The sequence below is a fragment of the Manis javanica genome, chromosome 3 (genome assembly GCF_040802235.1).
Source record: "Manis javanica isolate MJ-LG chromosome 3, MJ_LKY, whole genome shotgun sequence".
Classification (NCBI taxonomy): Eukaryota; Metazoa; Chordata; class Mammalia; order Pholidota; family Manidae; genus Manis; species Manis javanica.
In genome coordinates this window covers 30,417,231-30,441,276 of record NC_133158.1, presented here as the reverse complement: position 1 = coordinate 30,441,276, position 24,046 = coordinate 30,417,231, and the positions used below count along the sequence as shown (strand labels likewise).

Here is a 24,046-nt window from a genome sequence, read left to right as displayed (position 1 = left end):
TTCCCCACAGATGGTCAGTGGCAGGCAGCAGCAGCTGACAGAGGCCAAATGCTTCCTCATTTAGGTACATCTTGAGAGGACAGGAGGCAGCCAGCTGGCTTCCATACACTACCCGGAAGAGCAAGAAGCCTTTCCCAGACATCCTTATGACTTACCGGCCCAAAGTAAATCTCACTATCCCATTCCTAACTAGTCACTGGCAAGGGATGACTCTAATGGGTTTAAATTAGTGAGAGTGGAATCTGCTTGCTGACTACGTCCAAGGCAGTCGGGGGAGAGGGTGGAACCTACAAAGATCTGAGTGGGAAGGGGAAATGGACACTGCATAGGCCACCAATAAATCCTTCCACAAGCTGGGCGGGAAGCTAGGCAGATACAGATGAATAAATAAGCTCTTGTCCCTGCCTCAAGTTGTTCCCAGACTAGTCAGAGTGTGAAGGTCGAGGTTCACATGGGAGAAGGGAGGGGAAGTTTCCTGGAGAAAGTGACCTGTGAACTGAGCCACAAAGGATGGTAAGGTCAGCTAACATTCTTGTATGCCCAGCACTTCTTTTGTAAAACTGCCTCTTCCCCATTCCCTGTGGTTTTGTAGGGATGTCAAACTGGGGTGGATATATGACCCCAGCTTAGCCAATCACAGTACCTTATCCCTTTAGCCATGATGATTGGTCAAAAGAATGGGCATGTGACCTGAGCTGAGCCAGTCAGAGGCCTTCCATAAGATTGCTCTGTGGATGCGGAGAGGATGGTTTTGTTTTGGATCAAAAGCCATAGAATGTAAGGTTAGACCACCTGGTGATCCACTTCCATCCCACATGGAAGAACCTGAGAATAAAGCCACCTCACAGAAGCAGAGGCAGGAGATGGAAAAGGAGAGTCCACATGATGAAGCTAGAACCCTAGAATCTCCATTGGTTCTTCCAATGGCGGCAGCCCACACATGCTCCTTTTGATTTAAGCTAGTTTGCTCTGTGGAGTTGTGCCATTTGTCAACTCAAAAAGGGCTAATAAAAGTGGATTTAGCAAAAATAAATATGGAGTAGGGCCTTGAGAGAGAGGGCAGCATGGGGCCTTGCCTTCTGCTAGGTACAGGGGTGCGGGGCATAGCTGTTGCAAATTTTCAGTGACTCATTGTCCCCAAGTTGCTTATAGCCATCTCATAAATAAAAGATACCCACACTTAATTTACATTAATTTTAACTACTCAGCAAATATTAGCTCTGTACCAGGCACATTGTAAGCTCATTAAACAATCTTTTCAACTACTACATATGGCAGGTACTAATAACATCCCATTCACAGATGAGGATATGGGAGTCTTCTAAGGTTATATACTTTGCTTCATCAAACAGCTGATAAGTGGTTGAGTCAAAAATCAAACTCAGTCCATTTTATTTGCAGACACCCTCTTTACACAACTCACTGGAGCCCTACTCCCCTACAGTACTCCTAAGCTTAGGCAGTGCACCTGTGCAGCCATATGTGGCAGCCCTGCATGCAGACCCCATTTTTAATTAACCACTCACTTCTATATTCGTTAGGCCAGTCCCAAAGTTCTTTATGCATCCTTGGTAGAGCATTCCAGATACAGAGATAGTTTTGTGGAAGAGGCAGGATGGGAGCTGAGATCCCAAAATTAGGTAGAACTGTGAGAGGGGAAGGCAGATATTATAGATATTAGGAAGAACCCTAGTACACTGACTGGGCCCGGTTCATTAGGGAAAAGACAACTTTCAAGGATTAGTTATGAGAAAACTAGTTATTCTCTATTTCACACCTACTCTCTGCCTGGTTCTGTGCTGGGCTTTACTCCAGGATTTACTTGATTCTCACCACATAACGACAAGGCAAACAGTAGTATTTCCACTCTTGGAAATGGACCACTCTGTCTCAGAGGACACTGAGACCTAAAGACTTGAAATGCCTTCTGAGGCTACCCTGGTGCAGCAGCAGTTACCACCCCCAGATGGCATCATCCCTGACAGCTGACAACCACAGTGGGGCAGGGAGTCTCTTATGCCGTATCTGTGTCTGCTGGAGCCAAAGGGATCTGGAGGAAGCTAGGTTCCTCATGACGAGGGGGAGAATAGTTCCAACATCTCAAGGCTCTAATTTAACTTGAAACAGTCCTAACATGGACTGTTAATTAATCATTAATTAGGGAAAAAGCCTTTTGTGTCTCGGCCCTGATAGGCACCCACCATCATTGTTTCTCCAGGGTCCCAAATGCCTTACAACTGACTTTCAGAAACACCAGGGCACATGAGAACAGGGAGGATTAGGTGGGGTTTAAGCCCTGACATTGGGAATATGAGCCAGTTTGTGTCCCCAGCCCCTCTCCAGCTCCTGAGCACTCTGGGGGACTGACTCAGTGGATCCTGGGTCCCAGCTGACTACTGCTAGGAAGGAAGGGGTGGCTGGAACTTTGTGGAAACATAATCAGAGAGTAAATTCCTTCCCTGGTCTGGGACTCAGGATTTGTTGGAGAGAACGAAGTACAGATGGACCATAATTCATGCATGCATGAACTCACCATTTCTTCTCTTTACTCTCCTAGTTCGTTTATTCACTCCATCTATTCACCTCTGTTTTCTCATTCATACTTTTGTTCCTTCATTCAGTGACCCTGTTGCCATGGCTAAGAGCTATGTAGGTGACTAAGGCTCCAGTGTTGGGGAGACAGCTGGGAAGACATCAACACACAAGGCATAAGAGCAGTAATAGAAGAATGCACAAAATCTACAGGAAGCCGGGGCAGAGAATGACTTACCACCACCTTAGAGGAGCAGGAAAGGCTTCAGGGAAGATGTGGGAAGGAAGTTGCTGGGCGGAAGACATTCTACACAAAAGGAACAGTGAGGCAGGGGGGTGTGAACAGCTGGCCTGCTTAAAGAGAGGTGAGAGCTTCAGTGTGACTGGAGCCCTGCGTGTGTGGTGGGGGAAGGGGAAGGAATGAAGCTGGAAAATGGGTTGAGACTGGCTGGCATAGACTGAATGCAGGTAAGAAGCCTGGGCTTTATTCTCAAGGTCAGTGGTTCTCAAACTGGCCCCTGGACCAGCAGCATCAGCCAGCATCACCTGGGAACTAAGATGTGAATCACGAGCTCCTGGAGCTGAGTCAGACACTGGGTGTGGCCCAGCCGCGTCTGTGTTAACACGCCCTCTAGGTGATTCCTGATGCACACTGAAGCTAAGAATTACTTTTCTAGGTAGCTGGGAGCCAGGGGTTGGTTTGTGAGCAGGAGAGTGCCATAACAGTCCTCTGAACTGGAAAGCACTCTGGTAGCAGCATGGAGACTGGTCTGATTAGAGGGGTTGAGAGTGAAATTGAGGCAGATGGGAATCCGACCATGTGCAAAGAAATACATTTGAGATTGTATATGTGGCAGAAATTGGTAGATGGCCTCCAAAATCTGTTCTTTTTTTCTTCTACAGTTAATATAACAGATTTTTAGTAGTGCGTATACTTCTGAAAGACTAAATATTCCAGCTTCCCTTGCAGTTAGGTGTGATCATGTGACTAAGTTCTGGCCAGTAGGATGTGAGTGGAAGAGATACATGTAACTATGAGGTCATGAGTCCCAAGGATGAGGGAGTTTGCCCCTGGCTGGGATAAGACACGGGGTGGAAAACCATCTTGAAACATATGGTGAAAGACAACACCATAGGTACAGTGGAAGAACAAGATAAGAAGCCAGGATTCCTCTTACCTTGTAATCATTATACCAGACCAAGATTACTTATGGCCATATTGTTATACATGTCCATTTTATTTAAGTCAATTATTTTGAGTACTAGAGAAAATAAACCTATAATGTAGCAGATACAGTGGGCATATGGCATGCTAAGCACTCTTTTCAAACTATACCTGTTTCTTTCCCTTCCTTCTTACCTATAATCTAGCTGATATAGTGGGCATATGATATGCTAAGAAATCTTTTCAAACTATACATGCTTCCCTTTTTCCCTTCCTCCCTCCCTCCCTTCCTTCCTTCCTCCTTCCCTTTCTTCCTTCTCCCCGAGAAAGTTTATAATTGAGGATGTGTACAATGAGTTTCATAAAATAAAAATATAAAGTTAAGCCCATCAGATTTGATGGAGCTGTTATCATTAAGCATCAGATCTTGGAAACCAAGGCAAAAATGGAAATACAATGAATCAGTGTCAAATCATTTGATAAGAGAGGAAAGGGCATCTCCCAGTTTTCCTAACCAAAATTCTAATAATTTCTCATGCTGGAGAAATTTCTCAACTGGACTCATATATTGCTAATATTCTCCATAAATTTGACAGCAAATGAGAGATTGAGTTTCACATGATTTATTATCATAACCTTTGATGAAAGCATATTGTTAAATCACAACTTAGGGAGAATGGTTCTGCAGGGACCGAACTAGGGTGGTGCCAAGCATGAATTCTCTCATTTGCTCCTTTTAACAACCCTACATAGAGCACATACTACTAGTGCCTTTATTTCACAGATGAGGAAACCAAAATACAGAAAGAGGAAGGGCAAGTCAGATACCTGGTGGTAAACCAATTTTGTAAGCCAAGTCACAGACCTTGAGGCCCTTTTCTAAATGTCTGTCTGTGGGCCTGCAGGTACCATAACACAGAAAATTGTAGGTTTTGTGAGTTGAGATTCAGAGAAAAGCACAAGAATCGTTGCCCCAGAATATACCTGTGTTAGCCAAAATAAATCAGTGAGATCTGGGAAATACTGGAGGAACCTCTTGAATCTCCTAAGATGGGCTGAGGCTGAAAGGGTGAGAAAGTAAGAGTAGGCACCATGAGGGCAGAAAGGAAACCCCAAATCTGAAACTTGACTAGAACATGTGGGGCTTAAAGAATGGAAGGAGAAATAATATTGAAGCAGCTGTCCTCAGGGAACTGATGTCTAGAAAAGGAGAAGAAAACTCTCATTTCTTACTAAGTACCAAGTATGCACTAGGTACATGCTGGGATCCCAAATGACAAGGGAACTAGCCTGTGGACTAAAAGGCACTTTCTAAATTGTCTCATTCTCAAAATAATCCTACAAAGTAGGTCTGATTATGCCATGCTATAGATGAGGAAACTGAGGTTCAGAGCAGTGAAATGACTTACCCAAGCTCCCTCAGCTGATAAGAGGTAGAGATGGAGTTTGAATCCAGGTCTAACAAACTTTTAATGTGCCATCACTGTTTCAATAGTAAGAGAGAAAAGATGTTATGGATCTGACATTAAATTCACTCTTTGTTGTTTAAAATTTTTAAAACATCAAATTGGTATACAATTTTTTGCATAGTTTTTTAAAAAGTGACTTTGATTATAAAGTTAATACTCAACAAAGAAAGTCTGGAGAATCCAGATGTGTAGTGAGATGTAAAAGAAACCAAATTGGACATAAATTTTTGACCGATCATTATTATTAACATTTTGTGGTGTTATTCTCCACTCTTTGCTATAATTTGTGGTTTGCATTTTACATTGAAGTTATCAAACTGCACATCTGCTTAACATTATAAGCATTCTTTCTTTTTATTAAGTAGGTTGCTTATCATCTGCTTACCAGCTATGAGATATTCCATCTGATGGGTATACCTTATGTTTATTGATCATTCCCTTCTTGGTGGTTTCTTCTAAATTACGCTATTATAAAAATATTTCTTCAAACATCTTCAAGCATACGGCTTTGTCATCATTTAGGGTTGTTTCTGTGAAACTGATTCCCAGAAGAGGAATTCCTGGGTCGAAAGGCCTGGACAGCTTACATTTTTTATTCCTATTGCCAAATTGCTTTCCCAGAAATTTTTAGCAAATCATTTTCCCACCAGAACTGTGTATCCATTGCTTACACTAACAGTCTTCAATCATACTAGTTTTTAAACTTCAAATTTGAAAGGCTATAAATGACCTATTCTTTTAGTTTGTACTTCGGTTACTTGTGAGGTAGAAAATGTCCCATGTTTATTGTGTTTCATCTGTCTCCTTTAACCGTTTATTGGTTCCTAGTCTATTCATTATCAATTTTATATGTTCTTACATAATAGAAATATTAACTCACTGTCTGTAAAACATTTCCCTGGTCTGATGTTTGCTTTTTAGTTGGCTTGATTTTGGAGTAGGGTAGGGTTTTTTCGGTGTGTTTCCAGCAACGGAAGTTAAAACAATTTTTGTTTTGTAAATAAACCTGTCCATCTTTCCCTTGTGATTTCTTCCATGTTCTCTTATCTTAGAAAACATTCATTCCTCCAAGGGTTTATTTTCTGTAGGGTTTAAAAACTGATGGAAATGTGTGAGCTGTTCTGTCACCTTTTTAATAACAGAAGGTAGAAGAGTATTATATACTTTTTTTCATGTATCTGACTTCCAAAAACTCATTTTTTGTTTTAGTACTTTGAAATACACTCACTGGGGGTGAAGGCTGTAGGATGCGTAAGTGCCCTCAGACATGCTCAAAAGCAGACAAAATGTAATACAGAGCATAAAGGCTGTACAAGTCCTCCAGACACAGGCCATCTCATCACCCTGGGCATGTTGTCAATGAGATAAACAGGAATTTGTGGTGAAACAACTCCAGCTCAGTGGGTGTGTTGGGTGGGCGTAGGGGAGAGAAGGGGCTTGCTCTGGGAGAAGTGGGTTTTTCCATAGACTAGGGAGTCTGAAATACTGATATCTGAGGGAGGGAAATTGTCCCTTAGCCCTCTGTCCCTGGACAAGCCAAATCTCTTTTCTGAGCCTCAGTTTATACTAAGTGTAGCTCTCATATTTTGAATTCCTACAGTATTCCAGACGCTTCACATCCATTACCTCATAGAATTCTTACAATTCTGAATGTCATGAATGTTCCTTCCTATATTCCAAAGAAACTGAGGCTCAGAAACGTAGAGTGTGACTCAGATAAGTCCATCTCTAAAACCCTTCTAGTAACTTCAGCCATCTTCCTCTCACCTGCAAAATGGGCATATAATAAATTGAACACCTTCTGACATAGTCCTGAGGATGAGAAAAGCCAGTTGAAATAGAATAGGGGTAGGCATTGTCCTCTTCCCATCCTCAGCTGGAAAATGCAATTCAGGAGTGGGAGCAGCAGGGGGATGTGATGTTAGTGGAGTGAGGGTGGGAATAATTTGCCTCCTCTGACTGGTCCCAGTCTGGCCCACCCTCACTTCCTGCATGTTGCTCCCGCCCTTTTAGCTGGTACCGAATTTCTTCCCAAGGCAGGCCTTGTGCAAGAGGGCCTTCGCCGGGTCCTTTGGCCCCCTGCCTGCTGCCCCAGGAGTGGTGTGCCCCACCCTCTCAACCTGGCCCCCAGCCATCAGTCCCTGGCGCCTGCCCAGTCACGTGGCACTTCGGTCCTCTTTGGCCTGCTTCCTTCAGGATCCTGATTTAACTCCTCCTGCTTCCTCCTCCCTCCCACCCCCAGTCCATGTGAACACTACACCATTTTGAGGGACAGGTGTAAAGGACCGGGGCCTCAGCTTTGCCTCGCTGAGGGACCCTGAACGTCAGTTTTCCCCGTTTGTCAAAGGGGCCCTCGCCCAACGACTGCCTAGATTCTCTACATTGCCTGCTCTTGCGCCGTCTTTTCCTTACTTCCCCTTCCCCCATCTCCATCAGGCTCCAGAGCCTTACCAGGGCCTAATTCCCTTCTGGGCACTGGTGGGAAGGAGCAGGAAAAGAAGAGAGGGGAGACAAAGCCCAGGAGCCCTGATCTGAAATTGGTCTGAAAGAAGCTCCACAAGCCGACAGGGTGAAATGGACCAGTTTCTGGCATCAGACAGACTGGGGTTCGAATCCGATTTTGGCTCTGACCAACTGCTGATTTTGAACCCTTCATCTCTCTGGGCCTCAGCTGTTCCTTCTGTGAAACTGGGGTCCCACCGGAGACAAGGGGCGGGAATAGTCCAGCAGAGGAGCTGACCTTAACTCGGGGATACGTCCCCAAAGCACCGTCTGCCGCGCCCCTTTCCCAGCCCAGGAGCGGAGCCTCACCTCCCAGAGCCCAGTCCCTTCACCGCAGGCTCCTCCTCCACTGACATCAGAGCCGCAGGCGGGCGGGGGGAGCCGGCACGCCCGAGCCAAACCCCAGGGAGAGAACGGGCGGGCCGGGCGCGTAGTGGCGCGGACGGTGGCCAGAGCTCGGCGCCAGCCACCTCGGGCTTCCTAGCTAGCCCCGCGCGGGGCAGCCGCAGGTACAGCCCGGCAGCAAACCCGCCCTGCACCCCTGGTGCTGACTAGGGGTGGCGGGACCCTCCGGCTGCTGAATACCCTCCCCCAAGGATGGGAGGAGTGCCGCCGGGTTGGCTTGGACTCTGGATGGGCAGGGCTGGGCCCTTCCCCCGAACCTTTGCCCAAGGCCTAGCAGGTGGTAGGCGACCGGTCGTGAGCTCAGTGGTTAACAGTAGTGTGGGAGGGTGTGTGTGTGTGTGTTTGTGTACGTGTGCCTGTGCGCGCACACCTGCATTCAACAGAACTTAAATGTGGAAAGACTGGGCATTTGGAGGTGTAGACGTGTGGGGACTCCGTTGGGCTGTGCTATTTTACCACAGGCATGTGGATCAGTTATGGGTTGCCCTGTGTTGGTGCGTCGGGGTATCCTTAGGGGTGGGGATGTCTAGGAATCTGTTTTTGTTGCAGATGTGTGTCCAGGAGTTGAGTGTGCTGTTATCTGGCTTAAAGGGTAACGAGTTGGGAGGATATACTATGTTACAAGTTTGGTAAGGAGTTGGGGTTCAGTTTGTTTGGTGTACTGCTGTTTCTAGAGTGTTATAGGAGCTGGAGGGTGAAGGGTATGAGTGAAACTGGGCTGTCTGGTATACAGGTGATGGGTGTGTCTGTATGATTCTGTCCAGGTGTGTGCAGACAGATGTTTTGGGATGTGTGAGGGATCTGTGTGAGGGATATTTGGGTGTGAAGATGTGTGGGGGTGTTTTGGACGTGTGTGTTGATGTCTGGCTGTGCATGGATGATCAGTAGTCAGGGTGTGTGGATGGAGTGTGCTGGATCTGGGGGTAGGTGTTTGGTTCAGGGGTATGGGTGGAGCTTGGTATGGTGTGTCTGGGTGCAGGGGGATATTGTGGAATGTGAGGGTCCTATTTGCCAGGCCTCCAGGTGGGTTTTAAAACTGCTTCTAGAGCTTACCATGTCTCCTTTCCTACCCCTAGGATGGGTGGCCAGGCCCCCCAGGAACAAAGTCCCGTCCAAGGAATGGTATCCTACACCAGGGACTCTAGTCAGGGCACCTTCGCCTCAGTCTCCAGCAGAGAAAACAGAAGGAAGGTGCCCTCTTCTGAAGTCACACAGCATGCCAGGGTTGTTTTGGCCTCACCCTCTATGGGTCTGGGATGGGATTGAGACTGTGTTCTCTGAATGGGCCGCAGTATTGCTGCATATTGGAAGAAGCAGCTGATGGCAGCCCCCTCCAGGACCTTTGCTCTCAGCAAGCTAAGCTAGGGCCCCAGCTAGGCATTATTTGGGCAACTCTGGACCCAGCCCCTACCCATCACCAACCTCAGTCTCCTTATTTTCCATCTGATAAATGGGGGGAACTCTCACCCTCTCCTGCTGATAGGGGTCTCACTAGATTAAAAGTATGGACTGGATCAGTGTCAGATGAAGTCAGGAGGTGACAGGCTGGGTGGGACCCAGATAGGGAGCTGGGGAGAGGGGGGGTAATAGGAGGCCTAGGGAGCTCCATCTGTAGCTGCTGTTGCTGTGGTAACAGTGCAGAAGGAGCTATTTAAAAACATGACTGAGATATTGCTGGAAGCCCAGGCTGCCGGAAACCTTATTTCTGAGAGGCTGGGCAGGAGAAAGAGGAGGAGGGGGAGGAGACACCCCAGCAATCTCCAGGGTGGAGCTGGGACATCTCTGGTTCTGGGGACAGTGAGATCCTCTGGAGCTGTGTGCTTCTACAAGCTGCTCTGGGGTATTTTCTGCTGTCCTCCCAGAGGTCAGGGTCCCCCTGGGATTTTGGATTTGGAGATAAAAACTGGGAAGTGAGCTGAATAAATGAATGACTTTGTTGAATAAGGAATTTTGATGCCACCATGAGGAACTTTCTTCTAGGCATAAAGATTTGCTGAATGAATGTTGGTAAATGAGCAAATGAATGGTGAATGATTGTTTGATGATTTTGTTGAATGAATTAATCAATGAATAAATGCAGGCTGAATGACTGAATGGGGCCCCCAGGAAGCTTCCACATAAAGGTGGGGCCTGGGTCCCCACTGAATCCTTTGCTTTCATTCCCCTTCCCAGGAGCCCTGGCTGTGGCCAGGGGGCAGCGGGCCATGCCGGGGGCAGTGGAAAGACCCAGCTGGAAGCAGGCGGAGGACATTAGGGACATTTACAACTTCCGTGATGTTCTGGGAACGTGAGTCTCAGTGCAGGCGAGAAGGGGGAACTGACTGAGCTGGGGGCTGGGGTTGGGAAGATCCTCACTTTTGGGCCTGGCTGGCTGGAGAGGCTGAGTCCAGGTTGGTCATTTGTTTTCTCTGGTCAGTTGATCATTACTTCCTGTTTCCTACAGCCCAGGCTTGCTGTGGCCCAGTCTGGCTCCACCTTTCCACATCTGGCTAACAGTGGGTGGAAGAGAGGCAGTTTTTTTCTTTTTCTTGGTATCATTAATGTACAATTACATGAGCAACATTATGGTTACTAGACTCCCCCCATTATCAAGTCCCCACCACATACTCCATTACAGTCACTGTCCATCAGCATAGTAAGATGCTATAGAATCACTACTTGTCTTCTCTGTGCTATACTGGAGAGGCAGTTCTTGCCACAGCTCTGGGTTCCTATGAAGAGAATAAAGTAGGGGAGAACGGAAGAGACAGTTTTCCCAACTTGCTGCCAGGAGCTGGGGATTTTGGCCTAGTTTGGGGAACTAAAGCTGGGCATGGCTCTGTTCTCAGTGGTGGAAACCCAGAAATAACTTGAACCTGGTCTCTGTGCCTCAAGTTGATCCCAGACATGTGAGGGAAACAGACCCATGGAAAATGACAACTGTATACTGTGCTCCAGTAAGTCAAGAATGAGGACTTTGTAGAGCCCAGAGAGAGTGCTTGGGGGAAGGCTTGCTGGAGAAGGGGGCATCAGAGGTGGGTACTGAAGGATTGGTAGGAGTACACTTGTCAGAGAAGGGCATTACATAAGGGAGTAACATAAGCAAAGGTACAGAGGCATGCTATGTGTGGAAAGAGGTGAAGAGCTTTATAACCACAGGCTGGGGGTAGAGTGGAAGAGGCTGAGAAGACAGAGGAATGGTCATGGAAGGTCTTGAAAGCCAAGCCTGGACTTTATCCCAAGGGCCACAGGGGGACATTTAAAACTTTTGGGCAGGTCTGCAATTCAGGATGGTCACTCTAGCCACAACACGGAGGGTAAATTGGAAGGAGACAAGACTGGAAATCAGCAACGTGGCTAGCAACAGTCACTAGTAATTCTGATGACTGAGATTTCACCATGAGAGAACCTTCTTGAATCAGTGAAATTTAGTGCAAATGAGTTTTTACTAAGAGCTTGTTGTAAAACATTGCTTCTCAAACTTCAGCGAGCATGCAAATCACCCAAGGATCTTGTTAAAATGCAGATTCTGATTTAATAGGTCTGGATTGGAATCTCAGATTCTGCACTTCTAAAAAGTTCCCAGGTGATGCTGATGGTTCTTCAAGGTTCCAAAGGGTATTAAATAACCCATGACTCAAATTGGTTTTGGCAAAAAAAGGAAAGAATTGTTCATGCATAAATCAAAAAGCCTAGGCCTAACCTTTAGGAATGGCTGGATAGAGGGGCTCACATATTATCAGGAATTGTCTTTGACCATTTCTCAGCTGATTTCCTTTGAATTAGCTTCATTCTCAAGCAGGCTCTTCTCAAGTGGTGACAAAGATGACTACCATTAGCTCCAGGCTTCCATCTTAGCCAGAGAAAGACCCTCATTCTCAAAGTGCCAGTAACCTGGTTTTGTATCACATGATCAAATTACTATGGCCAGGGGATAGACTACTCTGATTGACCAGGCCTGGGTCATGTGATGGCACCAGGGTTGGATGAGAGCTGGGAGGAGGAGGCTCATCCCTCCTCTTTGGTCCAGAGGTGGTCATGTTACTCAGAGGGAGATGGAGAAGAGGCTGGAAGCTGAGGTTCCACTTCTCCACCTCAGGAGTTCTCTCTCCTTGTAGGGGGGCCTTCTCAGAAGTAATCCTGGCAGAAGATAAGAGGACTCAGAAGCTGGTAGCCATCAAATGCATTGCCAAGAAGGCTCTGGAGGGCAAGGAGGGAAGCATGGAGAATGAGATCGCTGTCCTACACAAGTGCGTGTGCTATAGCCTGTCCTGTCTTGGGCTGACCCTGCCTTGAACCCTCCCATTCTCCTCCTGCCTCTGCTTTGGGAAAATCATTTAACCTCTCTGAGCCTCAAGTTGCTCATTTACAAAATGGGGTAATAATCTCCCCTTAGGTTATGGAGCATATTAGAAGTTCTTAATTTCAAGTGCCTGGCACAACAGCTAACATGACAGATGTGACTGAGATGTCACTGCTTATTTACAGTGGTTCAATCTGTTCAGAGATCTAAAGGTCAATTCTTGAACATGGCTTGAACCCACAATTCTCAACGGGTGTTACTGCTAGACCTACCTCTAGTTTCCCCTATATGTTAGAGCCACTCAGCAAGTTTAAAAATGCCTATCTGCTGACCACCTGACTAAATCAACTATGGACTGGTCTATGAATTGCTCATGCTGATGTGAAATCTGCTGCCCTCACTGGAAAACTTATCATCTCTACTTCCAGTTTTTTCCCTAAGCTTTTACCCACCCTAGGCAGGGAAGAAATGGCCATTTCCTCTATTGAGGGTGTGGTGGGGACTGAGGCCCAGAGAGGGCAAGTGACTTGCCCAAGGTCACATGCAAGTCTGTGGCAGAGCCAGGCTTCCATCAAGCTCATTCACCACCACTGGTTCCCTTACTGTTTCCTGTGTGCCAAGCACTGTGCCAAGATTCCTACTGGCATTTTCTCACGTGGTTCTTACCTCAGCTCCCTGAGGAAAGTACTATTACTGGTTTCATATTATAAATGAAGAAACTGAAGCTTACTATTCAGTGAATATCAGTGAGCACCTACTCTGTACCAGGTCCTGGAGGAACACTGGTAAGCAAGATAAAGCCCCTGGTCTCGTGGAGCTGATATTTTGGTGAGGGAGGTTGACAAACTTAGGAACATAGAAAAATTTAAAAATCATCTATTTTTAATGATGTGCTATGAGGTGAAAAAACTTGCTCCCCAAATAGCACACGGTAGAGGCAGGTTAGGACCCCGGTCTGTCTGATGCCAGAGCCTAGTATTCACCTCTGTGCTCCCCTATCTTCTATTATATTAGAATAAATCATAAGTTAGCTTTTCCCTTTGGGACCCAGATCCTTGGTCTGTCCTGCCCAGGTGTGCAGGGGCTGATTCCTCAAGGAGAGAGTGGGACTGAGCTGTTCTCAGCTCTGAGCCACTGTATTTCTCCTTTCAGGATCAAGCACCCCAACATTGTAGCTCTGGATGACATCTATGAGAGTGGGGGCCACCTCTACCTCATCATGCAGCTGTGAGTGGCCCTGCCTCTGCCCCTTCCTCACACCTCTCCCTGCTGTCCCCACCCTACCTTGCTCTCTTGGCCAGAGTGTCCTATCCCTGGCTGCAGGGTGTCAGGTGGGGAGCTGTTTGACCGCATCGTGGAGAAAGGCTTCTACACGGAACGGGATGCCAGCCGCCTCATCTTCCAGGTGCTGGATGCCGTCAAGTACCTACACGACCTGGGCATAGTACACCGGGACCTCAAGGTGGGGTGTAAGGGTGTGTGGTGAGCTGGAGCACCCAGGGGTGGGATCTCTGCAAACTCCTGTGACCCTGAGTAATCTGCATCCCCTTGCTGAGCCTCTGCTTCCCATCTGAAAATTGGACCTTATAAGCCTCTGAGCTGCCTCTTCCCATTCCAGTTCAGACATTCAGATGGACACAAAGGTCCAGATAACCTCTTATCTTTTCTAATAAATGTCCCCATTTGCTTTATAGAAAACTTGGATGGGACAGAGAAATGCTGAAAAGCCAGAAATCCCTGAAATCCTACTTCTCAAGAGATTATGATGAGGTTCATTTTGTAGTACAGCTTATTCCAATCTAGAAGAATGAGTGAGACAGATCTGGGTTTGAATTCTGGCCCTGCTACTACTCCCTAACTGAAGTTCTCAGGCATGGCATTTTGCCTTTCAAGGCATCAATCTCTTCATCTGTAAAGTGGGATTACTCAGCCTGGCCCAGCAGGATATGGTAACGATGAGATGAAATCAAGCACTAGCACAGGGTATGGCACATCGTAGGTGCTCAACAATCCTTAAGGTCTTCATAGTACTCATCTGAGGTTTACAGATAATTCCCTCACACACATCTGAGGCCCTGTCCTTTCTGGAATTTTTAACCTCCTTGAGAACTTCCTTGAGTTTCCTGTGCCTCCAAACACGACAGCTGTGAAGCCACACTGACTTTTGGAGGGAGGGTCACTGTTTCCCAGGAGCTGCTTGGGGAGGCAGAAGGTTCTGCCAGCCTCTGGCCATCCCTGACTGTGCTTTCTCCTCTCTCCTGCCCTCCAAGCCAGAGAATCTGCTGTATTACAGCCTGGATGAAGACTCCAAGATCATGATTTCTGACTTTGGCCTCTCCAAGATGGAGGACCCCGGCAGTGTGCTCTCCACAGCCTGTGGGACCCCAGGATACGTGGGTATGCAGTGAGTGGGCTGGCGCTGGGGGCAGGGGAGGAACCAGGAGTGGTAGGGTAGAGATTTGTCACTACCACGTCCCCTTCCCTTTATAGCGCCTGAGGTCTTGGCTCAGAAGCCCTACAGCAAGGCAGTGGATTGCTGGTCCATTGGGGTCATTGCCTACATCCTGTGAGTGGGGGCTTGGCCATCATGCCATATGGCTCCAGAAATTCTCCTCTCCCTTTGCTCTCTTCTTCCTGCCATCCATATTTATATCTACCAATTAATAACTAATAGCACTTCATTCAACAGATACTATGTTTCTGGCACAGTGCCAAGCGCTGGGGATTTAGCAGACAAGTGTCTGCCATTTGGGAGCAGACACTCTAGAAGAGACAGACAATAAAATAAAGCTATAAAATGCCGGGTGGTAAAAAAATTACTATGAAGAAAAATCAAGCAGGGCAGGGAGATGGGGATGGATGCCATTTTAGATAAGGAGGTCAGGGGAGGCCTCTCTGAGGAGGTGATATTTGAGTAACATTCTGAATGAAGTGAGGGAGCCAGACATTCAAGGTGTGGGGGAAGAATGGTTTAGGCAGAGGGGACAGCAAGTACAAATGCCCTGAGGAAGGGAAGATGGTGGCACGTTAAAAAGCAGAAAGGCTAGTGTAGCTGGACAGTGAGCAAAGCAGAGAGGGGTAATTTCCCTCCCTGACCCTACAGACTGCCTCCAAAGCTCCATCCTGGAGCCAGTGGTTGCACTGAAAGTTTCTCCCTGCCCAGGCTCTGCGGTTATCCACCCTTCTACGACGAGAATGATGCCAAACTCTTTGAACAGATTTTGAAGGCCGAGTACGAGTTTGACTCTCCTTACTGGGACGACATCTCTGACTCTGGTATTGGGGGCTTTGCCTTCTTCCCCTGGTCTCAACCTTAGGTGCCATCCTCACTTGCTTTGGTGATCTCCTCACTGCCTTCCTTCAGTCAGATTCCCCAGCCCCAGACTAAGAGCTGTTTTTGAGGCCAGACCCCACATCCTAGGTGCTTCTCTCTGCTTGGCCCCTGAAATGACAAACTCACAGGCATTCATTCATTCACTCGGCCTCCAAACATAGTATTTTTCAAAATATGTCCCCTGCTGACTTCCTAATGCCTAAACCACCACCATAAAACTTTTCATCTGTCCTTTTGTGCCTCCTATTAAGAGGCAAACCTGAGAAGCCATTATTAATCATTTACGTATCAGTATGAGTACAGTGAATAGAAGTGGTTCTAAGAACAAGTTTTTCTTAAGGAGAAAAAGAAAGAGCTGGAAGGCTGGGATGGGTGGGGGTGCTTAGAGAAACAGTTTGGGTGTGGTGAGGTGGTGCATGGACAGATCTAGCCTTTTGTCTTGCTTGGATGCCAGGACAGACATGAGAGGGTAGAGTCTGTTTTAGGGGTGTCCACAGGCACTGCCATGCCATTTTTTTTTTCATGCCATTTGTTTTTGCTCTTGTGTTGGGGGTTCAGCTAAGGACTTTATCCGGCACTTGATGGAGAAGGATCCAGAGAAGAGGTTCACCTGTGAGCAGGCCTTGCAGCACCCATGGTGAGAGTTCCCATAAGCTGTGGGCTGGGGAGGAGTCTGGGTTCCCCAGGCCTGCCTCTACTTTCACAGACAACGTTCCACATATGCCCATCCCAGGATTGCAGGAGATACGGCTCTAGATAAGAATATTCACCAGTCGGTGAGTGAGCAAATCAAGAAGAACTTTGCCAAGAGCAAGTGGAAGGTAAGCCCACATCCCCGGTCCTGGGTCCCAACCTCCCCAGGACCCCTCCCCACCCCCATCCAGGCCTCAGCTTGCACAGCGCCTAGGACAAAGTTGGGCACACAGAAAGTGCTCAGGGATGCTTACTGAAGAAACCTCATTCATTCAGTGCTCCCTGATACCTAGTCTCCTTCACTGAGGGTCCCTGACCTCCAAGTCTAGAAGGAAACCTGTGTGTAATTTTTAAGGAGACATATAATCCAACCTACGACAGGTCCTAGGAGGGGCAGAAAGGTGGTGATGGCCTGACAGACATGACAGCTGAATAGGAATTAGCCAAACACAGTACAGTAATGTCTGAGGCAGAGAGAACCATAGTGCAAAGAGCCAGGGGCAAGAGTGCAATCATTCAAGGAAGTGCAAGTGCTATGCCTGGGTGGACTGCAGGGACTGGGGGGTAATAGGGGATAAGGGGCTGAGAGGCAGGAGCCCAGGCTGGAGAAGCAGGTAGGGGTTAGGCCACTGAGAGCCTGAGTGCCACAATAGAGCACAGACTTGATCTTAAGGATGCTGAGGAGTCCCAGAGGATTTCAGCAGGAATCTATCTGCCCTTTAGAAAGGGGTCTCAGGATGTAGAGAGAAGCACTGAATGAAGACTGGAGATCCCTTAGGAGGCTGTGACAGAGCTGCAGGGAGGAGACAGTGAGGGCTTGGGCCAGAGTAGTGGCAACAGGAAGAGAGAACAGTGGTAGGTCGTTCAGGAGGTAGAACTGGCAAGAAGTCATGGTAGAATGAATATTGGTGGCGAGAGATGTCAAGGGGCTGACCCAAGGACAAGGTAGACAGTGGCACTGTCACTGAGATGGAGATCCCAGGAACAGAAACTCATTTTGGGGAGATGATTTTGGTTTTGAACATTGTGAATTTGAGGTGTATATGGGACATCTCAGTGGATTTCTTGAGTAGAGAATGATACACATTTGGGCAAATTCCATAATTTCTTTGTGCCTCAGTTTTCTCCTTTGACAGTGGTGACACTAGTAGTGTCCACCTCAAAGACTTTCGTGAAGATTAGATGAATTACTATGTAAAGTGCTTAGAACAGTGCCTGATGCATAGTTATACTACGTATTTGCTATTACATTAATTAGTTATATATATATATATATAAAGTGATGTCTTTATATATAGTTTATATATGTATGTGTATGTGTGTATAAATATGTAACATGGCTGAATGTAATTTAATAAAGCCTTGTAGGGGTTTTTGGGTTGGTTCGGGGATCAATCAATAATATCTGAATGAAAATAACAACCGTTGTAAGAATCCTATCACCAGATGCTGTCCTATGATCTCCTACTCTGAAAAGTCCCTTCTTCCCACTCTCTTCACAGCAAGCCTTCAATGCCACGGCCGTGGTACGGCACATGAGGAAGCTACAGCTGGGCACCAGCCAGGAGGGGCAAGGACAGACGGCGAGCCATGGGGAGCTGCTGACATCAGCAGCTGGGGGTGAGGAACAGAGCTCTGGGGAAGACCATGCATGCCCCACACTGGAGTGTAGGGTCTGCTCCTACAGCCAACTCTGTTCTTTCCACATAGGGCCAGCAGCTGGCTGCTGCTGTCGAGACTGCTGTGTGGAGCCGGGCCCAGAACTGTCCCCACCACTGCACCCCCAACTCTAGATCTAGACCCTGGGTCCAGGGTCAGGATCCCTTGTATGGGAGGCTTTGGGGGCCACCTGGTTCCCTTCCCTCCCTGAACTGGGGAGTTACCCTGCCCCAACCCCTCCCCAACCAACCCTACCCCTCTTCCACTGCATTTTCCATACAAATGTTTCTATTTTATTGTTCCTTCTTGTAATAAAGGGAAGAAGATGAAACAACATGCAGCTCTGTCTCTCCAGATAACCCCCACCCCATATTGTTGTGCAAACTGCTTGACTTGAGGGAGCCTGACCCCTGATATAACTGAAGGAAGCCTCCATTCCAACACAAAACTGGATGGAGGAGAGAAGTGGGGAATGGAGGAGAAAGGTGTTTGGGGAATCCCTTTGTCGAGTACACCCTGCCTAACCCTCTGGCCCTGTGGATCTCTTTCTGCGCTTTGCTAGTAGCTCCTGAGGCTGGTGGGTTTGGCGCAGGTCAGCACTGAACAGCACCTAGGGGCAGCAGGGAGGAGTCAGTGTGAGAAGAGGGTAAGCTGGGGCTGGTGGCCCTGTGGGGAGGTAGAGTCCATGGGGAGCAGGGTCAGGGCAATGAGAGTCCACTGGAGTCAGGGCTCAGGGGGGATGGAGAGTCCTCTAGGTGCTGGGAGAGAGACAGTGATGGTGGAAAGGTCCACTGGGTCAGGGCTGAGGGACCCTAAGGGGTCTGGACTGAAGGAGGAGCGGAATCCTAGGTACTCACTGCTTGGGCCCAGCCAGCATAAGGTCCCCATAGGTTCCGGAAAAAGTTTCCTAAACCAGAAGCAGTGAAATGAAATTAATATGACTTCCCTGCTCTCCATTCACAGGGTGGCATTTTAGGGAGAGGTGTGAGATGTTGCCACCACCTTGGCTCATTGCTAGCCCCAGTATCCCACCCTCTCTTTTTACCTAGTTCCTTGTTGGCCCGGGGGCTTGGACCCTTGGCCTGGGTTGTGGCGGGGTGCCAGCCATAGTCACGTTGAGCAATCTGCCACATGTGGACGTCCACAGGCACGGCCTGGGTCTTGTCTAGGGCCATCAAACAGATGCAGTCTGCCACCTTTGACAGAGATAGAGCCACAGAGGAGAAATGGCACATCCAGCAAGCATCCTGCTTCTAGCCGCAAAGCCAGCTGCCAGATGCTTCTTCCTCCACTCTGAGGTTGTTACTCTTATTCTATATTCTCAATCATTCATTATACACAATGTATTAACAATTTAAAAAATATATGTGATGAGAGTGCTTACTGCATGAAAATCTATGTGGGCCAGATTTTCATCATAACTTGGGAAGAAAGTAGTATTATATCTATTTTGCAGACACGAAAACTGATATTCTAAAAGCTGAAGGGACTGGCCACGGTTTCATGGCTAGAAAAAGGCAGAGCCAAGATTTAATATTAGGCTGGAGATCGGTGCCCATTAGAAAAAGTTCTTTAAACAAAAATTCATTGTTTAAACTACAGAGAAGTATAAAGAAAACAATAAATGCCACATTCTCAATCATTTTACTGCTAGCTAACCCTGCTGAACATTAGACAAAAAGTCTTATCAGTACGTATGATTTCAAGAGAGGAACAAAATAAAAATAGAAACATCTATTTATCTTAACAGGTACTGAGTATAACGTTTCCTGGTTCCTTCTAGAAAATTTTACATACACATAGTAGCGTATACATGTGTCTGAACAAATGGCTTCTAAAAATGCATTCAAAGGGCAATGTCTTTTATACCCTTTTTACACTTTGCATTGTCTCTAATAAAATACCTGCTTGTATCTTTTCTCCTTCCTGCTCTGCCTCTGAAAGCCAATCCTGCACCTAGCTCTCAGGCCTGCCTTGTCTCCTACTCTGCTATTCTGCATGGGTGGTGAGGGCAGCTCCTGTCTCTCTTGGGCCTTACCTTGGAGCCCACCCCAGGCAGGGTGCAGAGGGCCCTGTGGGCTTCCTCATAGGGTGCCTTGCTCAGCTGCTGCAGCCAGGGAAGCCCACCTTTTTCTTCCAGGATGGCTCGGGCACTGGCACTCACATAGCGGGCACGGTACCCCAGGCCCAACTTCCTGAGCTGAGCCTCCACCTCCGGTCCTGTGTGGGGGTAGGAAGGGGAGCAGGGTTAGGTATCCTCAATCTTTCCTGTCCTTAGACTAGTATATGTGCTCTCCACCCCCACTGGAATGCTTTTCTTTAACAACCTTCTCCCACCTCACCACTTCCTGGGAGACCCCATGTGCAAAGCTTGGGTTCTATCCCTCTACAATGTTTTCTGAGTACCTACTATGGGTGTTGGGCACTGAAGAAGGGACTGAGGACTTGCTGTCCTGAGGAACTCCCCAGTTGAGTTCTTGAACTTTTCCAAAAGCCATTCACACCCATGATCTAAAATAATAATAATAACAACAATGGTAGCTTCTATTATCAAGTGCTGGAGACCAGGGTAAAACTGAATAGACCCTGAAAGCTACTGGAGGGCCTCGGGGCAGGGACCCAGTTACTCCTCACCAGCTAGGGCCTGCAAACTGGGGAAGCCATGATAGGTGATGTCATCAAGCTGGATGAGCCGAGGTCCAAAAGCCTGGCAGAGCCTTTCCACCATACTAGTGATTCGGGCAATATTGTTGTTGGAGGAACAGATGAAGGAGAAAAGGCACTCAATGGGGTCCTGTCGCAGGAGTCGTACACCTGGGGACAAAAAAGGAGGGGGAGAGGAATAGCACCTGCTGTTGGAGTGTCCTCCTCCTATACCCTCCGATTCTAGGTACTAAGGCTCAGAGGGGATCCCAGGGGAATGAGGAACAGTGTTGATAGAGACAGCCGTATTAGAACTCTCATTCCTTAAAAGCATCTGTGAGGTCTGTATTATCAGTCCATTCTACAGATAAAGGAGCCACAAAGTAAGCACTATGAGGGTGAGGATTTGTGTTTTCTGTTCACTGCTATATCCCTAAGTCACTAAGCTGATGCTCTGCAAATATTTACAGGATGAATGACAGACACCACCAGCCCCAAGTCACATAGCCAGGATTTAGCTCAGTATCTTTGTCACTCCACTACAGTGATCAGCAGGACAATAATAGTAGTAGTAACAATGACTATGTGTCAGGTGCTATTCAAAGCCCAGGAGCCCAGGCTGGAGAAGCAGGTGGGGGTTAGGCCACTGAGAGCCTTAAGTGCCACAGTAGAGCACAGACTTGATCTTGAGAATGCTAAGGAGTCCCAGAAGGACTATTCCTCATAAAATCCTATGAGGGAGATATAACCCCTATTGTACAGATGGTGAAACTGAGTAACTTAACCAAATTACAAGAAGCCCAATCCCTGCCACAGGCACTGCACTCACCTTGGAATTTCTGAGCCACCTCTTGAAAGTGGGGGTCCACAGAACTCCAACGTCGGTACAGTTGAGCCAGGCTGACGTCCAGCTGGAAGTACTGGCGCACAGCCTTTAGCTCTTCTAGTGTGGGCCTGCCAATCTGGGCCTTGTCTGCTCGGTACACAGTGCAGCAGAGCTGCTCCTCAGTCTGGGTCAGTGTCCATACCTGGTCTGCCAGGATGCCACTCCAGTGCGCAGGGCTCTGCTCCCTCCACCTGAGCCCCCAAGCATATGGCAGTCCTAGTATTCAGTTTCCCTTCTTGCACCTTCTGGGGGCCTCCCATCCTACAACCTACTCCACATACAACACTTATTTACAAATTGCAAAGTAAAAGTGCTTTCTTTTACATCAGTTTTATCATTTGATCCTCACAACTACATTGCCCAGGCTTATTAACCCTACTTTATAAAGGAGGTAACTGGCTCGCCACCCGTGCCTCAGTTGCCTCTTTTGTACCCTAAGGTTTCTTCTTTCACCCCTAACATCCTTTGCGCCACAGACCTGCAGTGCTGAGGAGCCAGGAGCCAGGGTCACTCACCGGAAGGACTGTCCAGAAGCCAGAACCAGGTCCAGGCACAGCTCAGAGAGTGGACAGGGGATGGAGGCAAACAGGGCTGGCACGGAGGTTAGAGTACGATGCCCCATTCTACCCAGCAGAAAGGAACAGACTAATGTTTCACATCCGGCTGCGCCCACAACGTCCTCGCCCACTCAGAACCAGACCTACCTGCCGCCAAAGACCACGTACACACGGACCACGCCCTTAAGGCGGTGCCCTCCAAGTCCTGGCCTGTTCGTGTTTAAGATATTCCCAGTAGTATTTAATTGCTACACTCTCCGCAAGTCCCGCCCACTGCAGTCCGCCAAGGCCGCGCCACCCGCCACCCAGCGTCCTTACGAATCTTCTGCCTGACACGGCCAGCCGGTGCGTCCGAGATTTCTGCGTTGCGGCCCATTTGGGAAGCGCGCGCCAGACAACACTTCCGGCTTCTACGGGACCTGACCTCGCTCTCACCGGATGTAAGACTTCAGCCCGATTTATTGAATTAAGTAGCCAATGAGAACAGTGCGTGTTGGCGAATGGGCGGGCTTCCCTGAGGCGCCACAGCGTATGGCGCGCGCTGGGCTCGCTGCCCGCTCGGCTCGCTTCCCGCTTTCAGCGTTCTCTGGGGTTGTCTGCGCTGGGCAAGCCAGGGCGTCCAATGCCCGCGGACGCAAAGCAGAGTGCGCCCTCAGGCCCCAATGCTCACTGCCTGAACTGGGATTCCTCAGGGCCCGCCGCCCTGAGAACCAAATCCTATCCCCCGTCTTCCTGAGGACCGCTCTCCAGTGAGAGCCTCTCCACAGTCTGTATTCACCCTCAAGTCCGCTTCCCGGGAGCCCCCTCTTCACCGAGAATCGGACCCGAACACGGCTCCAGCCCTTCCGTGTCCCCGTGAGGTGTCTGCACAGCTTCTAGAGGATTCGGCCTTCACGCCCGTCCGCTGAGCTGCCGGCCCTCCACGGCCTTCTCACAGCCTCGCCTTCGCCGTCACAGGCGTCCTCACAGACTTCGCTCTTTCAGGGTGCCGGTGTCCTGGGATTGTCCCGCCTTGGCCTCAGACCGCCAGCCGCTACAGCTGTTCCCTTCAGTCTCTGGGCATTCCTTCAACAATACTCCACCACCTCACACCCCTGCGCCAAATGGGGCCTTTCCCCGGAACTGGGCCCTGTGGCCGACAAAGGCAACTCAATCCCAGAACAAGTGTGTGGCCCTGAAGCAGCCTATCTGCTTAGCACACTTGCCAGGGCCAGCTGACTGGCCCCAGGAAAAGATGTATTATGTAATTTCTTCCCTTCTGGAGAAAGAAAAAACAAGGAGCTAGGAGACATGAATTTCAAGAGATTTTTCACCTTGTAGCATAGTGATTTTTGGTTGCTCTATGTGAATGATTAGACTGCACAATCTTTAGGGACATGATTTGCAGCTGATTTGTATCCCACCCACAGTACCTAGCACAGAGAACTATAAGCTTGGCATCAACAAATGCTGTCTATGTCTTAAGTTCCACTCCTCAGTAGCTGCAAGGCCTCTGGGCAACTACTTCCCATAACTGTCTCATCTGTAGGCATGCTAGCCCATGGGTGCCTAGAACTTGGAAGCCATTCCTTCAATAAATAAATGAGAAAAGAAGGTGCCAGGGTTGGGAATAAAGAGCAACCTTCCACGTTCCTGCTCTATCCCCAGTTGAACAGGGGAAGTTCACAGCTATAGTGACCCTGAAGCATCTGGACCATCCTACTGGCAAAGGACTTAAAACATGTGAAGTTCATGAAGGAATAGGCAGTAGACTCTTCCTCCAGCAGTTTGGCACACTGGTTAAAAACCAGCTTTGCAGACCTGAGTTCAAATCCTAGCTCTGCGACTTCCTACTTATGGGAACTTAGGCAAGTTGCTTAATTTTTCTAAATGTCAGTGTGTCTTTGTGGAGATAACCCTATTATTAACCTTCCCCATAA

The 24,046-nt window shown here is 48.1% G+C and overlaps 2 protein-coding genes across 7 annotated transcripts; one reads left to right on the top strand and one right to left on the bottom strand.

Moving 5' to 3' along the window:
• The first annotated feature begins 8,028 nt into the window (after positions 1–8,028).
• CAMK1 (calcium/calmodulin dependent protein kinase I) lies at positions 8,029–18,377 on the top strand. Of its 4 annotated transcripts, none has more exons than XM_073231014.1 (12): positions 8,029–8,177; positions 10,246–10,360; positions 12,171–12,302; positions 13,508–13,582; positions 13,679–13,817; positions 14,626–14,752; positions 14,846–14,921; positions 15,519–15,632; positions 16,240–16,326; positions 16,423–16,510; positions 17,885–18,002; positions 18,093–18,377. In XM_073231014.1, the coding sequence occupies exons 2-12, from the start codon at positions 10,278–10,280 to the stop codon at positions 18,173–18,175; spliced, it is 1,122 nt and encodes a 373-aa protein (XP_073087115.1). In that variant the 5' UTR covers positions 8,029–8,177; positions 10,246–10,277; the 3' UTR covers positions 18,176–18,377. The 4 variants fall into 4 exon arrangements, with proteins under 4 accessions (XP_073087115.1, XP_073087114.1, XP_073087112.1 ...); XM_073231013.1 differs by lacking the exon at positions 8,029–8,177 and adding an exon at positions 8,242–8,353 and having other exon boundaries at positions 13,679–13,760; XM_073231011.1 differs by lacking the exon at positions 8,029–8,177 and adding an exon at positions 8,246–8,353.
• On the bottom strand, positions 18,312–23,260 carry OGG1 (8-oxoguanine DNA glycosylase). Of its 3 annotated transcripts, XM_017677660.3 has the most exons (9): positions 22,446–23,247; positions 22,086–22,193; positions 21,514–21,761; positions 20,676–20,855; positions 20,448–20,552; positions 20,080–20,261; positions 19,087–19,237; positions 18,899–18,948; positions 18,312–18,651 (listed from the first exon to the last, which is right to left on the bottom strand). In XM_017677660.3, exons 2-9 carry the CDS (start codon positions 22,190–22,192, stop codon positions 18,562–18,564), a joined length of 1,113 nt encoding a protein of 370 aa, XP_017533149.3. In that variant the 5' UTR covers position 22,193; positions 22,446–23,247; the 3' UTR covers positions 18,312–18,561. The 3 variants fall into 3 exon arrangements, 2 of the variants coding, with proteins under 2 accessions (XP_017533149.3, XP_017533151.3); XM_017677662.3 differs by lacking the exon at positions 20,448–20,552 and having other exon boundaries at positions 22,446–23,246; XR_001855864.3 differs by lacking the exons at positions 18,312–18,651; positions 18,899–18,948 and having other exon boundaries at positions 20,452–20,552; positions 22,446–23,260.
• Between the last annotated feature and the right edge of the window lie 786 nt (positions 23,261–24,046).

Bases quoted from the DNA above. Each gene is read 5' to 3' on its own strand.
- CAMK1 (XM_073231011.1), top strand. From the start codon at position 8,266: ATGGGAGGAGTGCCGCCGGGTTGGCTTGGACTCTGGATGGGCAGGGCT. The intron at 14,922-15,518 runs GTGAGTGGGGGC...CTCCCTGCCCAG, and splicing joins GGGGTCATTGCCTACATCCT to GCTCTGCGGTTATCCACCCT. The intron at 16,511-17,884 runs GTAAGCCCACAT...CTCTCTTCACAG, and splicing joins TTGCCAAGAGCAAGTGGAAG to CAAGCCTTCAATGCCACGGC.
- OGG1 (XM_017677660.3), bottom strand. From the start codon at position 22,192: ATGGGGCATCGTACTCTAACCTCCGTGCCAGCCCTGTTTGCCTCCATC. The intron at 20,262-20,447 runs GTACTCAGAAAA...ACCCCCACACAG, and splicing joins GTGCCCAACACCCATAGTAG to GACCGGAGGTGGAGGCTCAG. The intron at 18,949-19,086 runs GTAAAAAGAGAG...CTTCTGGTTTAG, and splicing joins CCGGGCCAACAAGGAACTAG to GAAACTTTTTCCGGAACCTA.